This window comes from Nycticebus coucang, chromosome X (genome assembly GCF_027406575.1).
Source record: "Nycticebus coucang isolate mNycCou1 chromosome X, mNycCou1.pri, whole genome shotgun sequence".
Lineage (NCBI taxonomy): Eukaryota > Metazoa > Chordata > Mammalia > Primates > Lorisidae > Nycticebus > Nycticebus coucang.
This window is the reverse complement of record NC_069804.1, coordinates 124,057,740-124,059,394: the sequence shown is the minus strand read 5'-3', so window position 1 is coordinate 124,059,394 and position 1,655 is coordinate 124,057,740. Positions and strand designations below refer to the sequence as shown.

The following is a 1,655-nucleotide window of genomic DNA, read 5'->3' as shown; positions in this document are numbered from 1 at the left end:
CTAAAAAAGATCTCCAAACTCTTGAGTTGAAGTATCGTACTCTGCCATGAAATGCTTGAGTTCTTCAAAATGTCGCTCACCTATTTCTTGTAAATTCTGCCTCAGTGCAAACTCTATAGACTTTTCTAATGAAGGATCTTTTTCAATCAGCATTTTCACTACCCTCCAGAAAGTTTCACAGTCTTGTCGGTAAGCCTGTTCGATCTCTTTGGCTTTTAATGCTATTGCTTTAAAGCGACGGGTTAGCGAGTCTTCATATAACTCTATGCCATATGCTGCATTTCCCTCAGGTTCTTCTGCCTGGTAAATGAATGACGGTGCTGTGGATCCCGCTTCATACTCGCAAATTTCAGGCATGTTACTTGCATCTGACATCTCTTGCTCTTCCGCAGCCCACTTTCTCGCAGCCTCAGTAGGTTCTTTTTCAGTTAGCCTACCAGGTTTGGCTAACACCTTGGATGACGAAACCGCTGAATAAAACCAGGGTGAAGTACCTCTTGATGTTTTCAAAGATCGTGCAGGCCTCTCCTTATCTGTTTCTGGCTTCCTTTCATGCTGCGGTTTGTAGGAGACATCAATACTCCTGGACTTTCTACGCTGAGGCTGATGGAAAGACTGACTGGTTCTCTTGAAAGGAGAGATTTCATAGTCAAATTCTCCCTCCGACCACATTTCATCTCTTCTATAAGCCATGAGTCCAGGCCGCCCATAAGCCTTGACTCCAGGCAGCCCAGAGACTTGTAGGCCGCTGCCCAGGGCTATCCCAGGCAACAGACACATCCGGCGCGCAAGATGACGTCACAAAGCACCCGGTTTCAGGAAGCATTTTGTTTTGTTTTGAGGCAGAGTCTTATTATGTCCTCCTGGCTAGAGTGCATGGCGTCACAGCTCACAACAACCTCAAACTCTTGGGCTTCAGCGATTCTCTTGCCTCAGTCCCTCAAGTAGCTGGGACTCCAGGCCCCCGCCACAACGCTCAGCTATATTTTGTTTGAAGTTGTCATTGTTGTTTGGCAGGCCTGGGCTTGATTCCAACTCGCCAGCTCTACTATATGTGGCTGGCGCCTTAGCTGCTGAGCTACATGCGCTGAGCCAGTACTTGTGGTTTTTAAAATCATTATTGAGGCATGAGAATTTGCCCCCCCAATCAAACCAGTTTAGCATCATTAGTCTCACAACTGCCATGTTGTTCACCACACAAAGGCACCTGAATGAGAGAAATTAAATGCAGCTGATACCCCACCCATGCTCTGTTCATCATGGTCTGAGGCTGTATTGCAAGACTATCCTTTTCGAAATCACACAAAGGTGCTTTATGGACTAGCAGTAGCTCTCTCTGTTCTAGGGAAATAAGCTTGGAGTTACTTGGTATAATTGGTACTCATGAAAACATCTAGCTCAGCTAGATGCTTTTTTAAACTCCTGGAGAGGCTGGGTGCAGTGGCTCATGAGTGTAATCCTAGCACTCTGGGAGGCCAAGGTTCATAGATTGCCTGAGCTCAGGAGTTTGAAACCAGCTTGAGGAAGAGCAAGACCCCCATATCTAAAGATAGCCAGATGTTGAGTTGGGCACCTGTAGTCCCTGCTCCTTGAGAGGCTGAAGCAAGAGGATCACTTGAGCTCAATAGTTTAAGGTTGCTAGGCCTGGAACAGTG

General features: G+C 46.6%; 1 protein-coding gene across 1 annotated transcript; it reads right to left on the bottom strand.

Moving 5' to 3' along the window:
• Positions 1 to 780, bottom strand: LOC128576995 (periphilin-1-like). The gene has a single exon (XM_053579071.1). The coding sequence runs from the start codon at positions 778 to 780 to the stop codon at positions 1 to 3; it is 780 nt and encodes a 259-aa protein (XP_053435046.1).
• Between the last annotated feature and the right edge of the window lie 875 nt (positions 781 to 1,655).

Bases quoted from the DNA above. Each gene is read 5' to 3' on its own strand.
- LOC128576995 (XM_053579071.1), bottom strand. From the start codon at position 780: ATGTGTCTGTTGCCTGGGATAGCCCTGGGCAGCGGCCTACAAGTCTCT.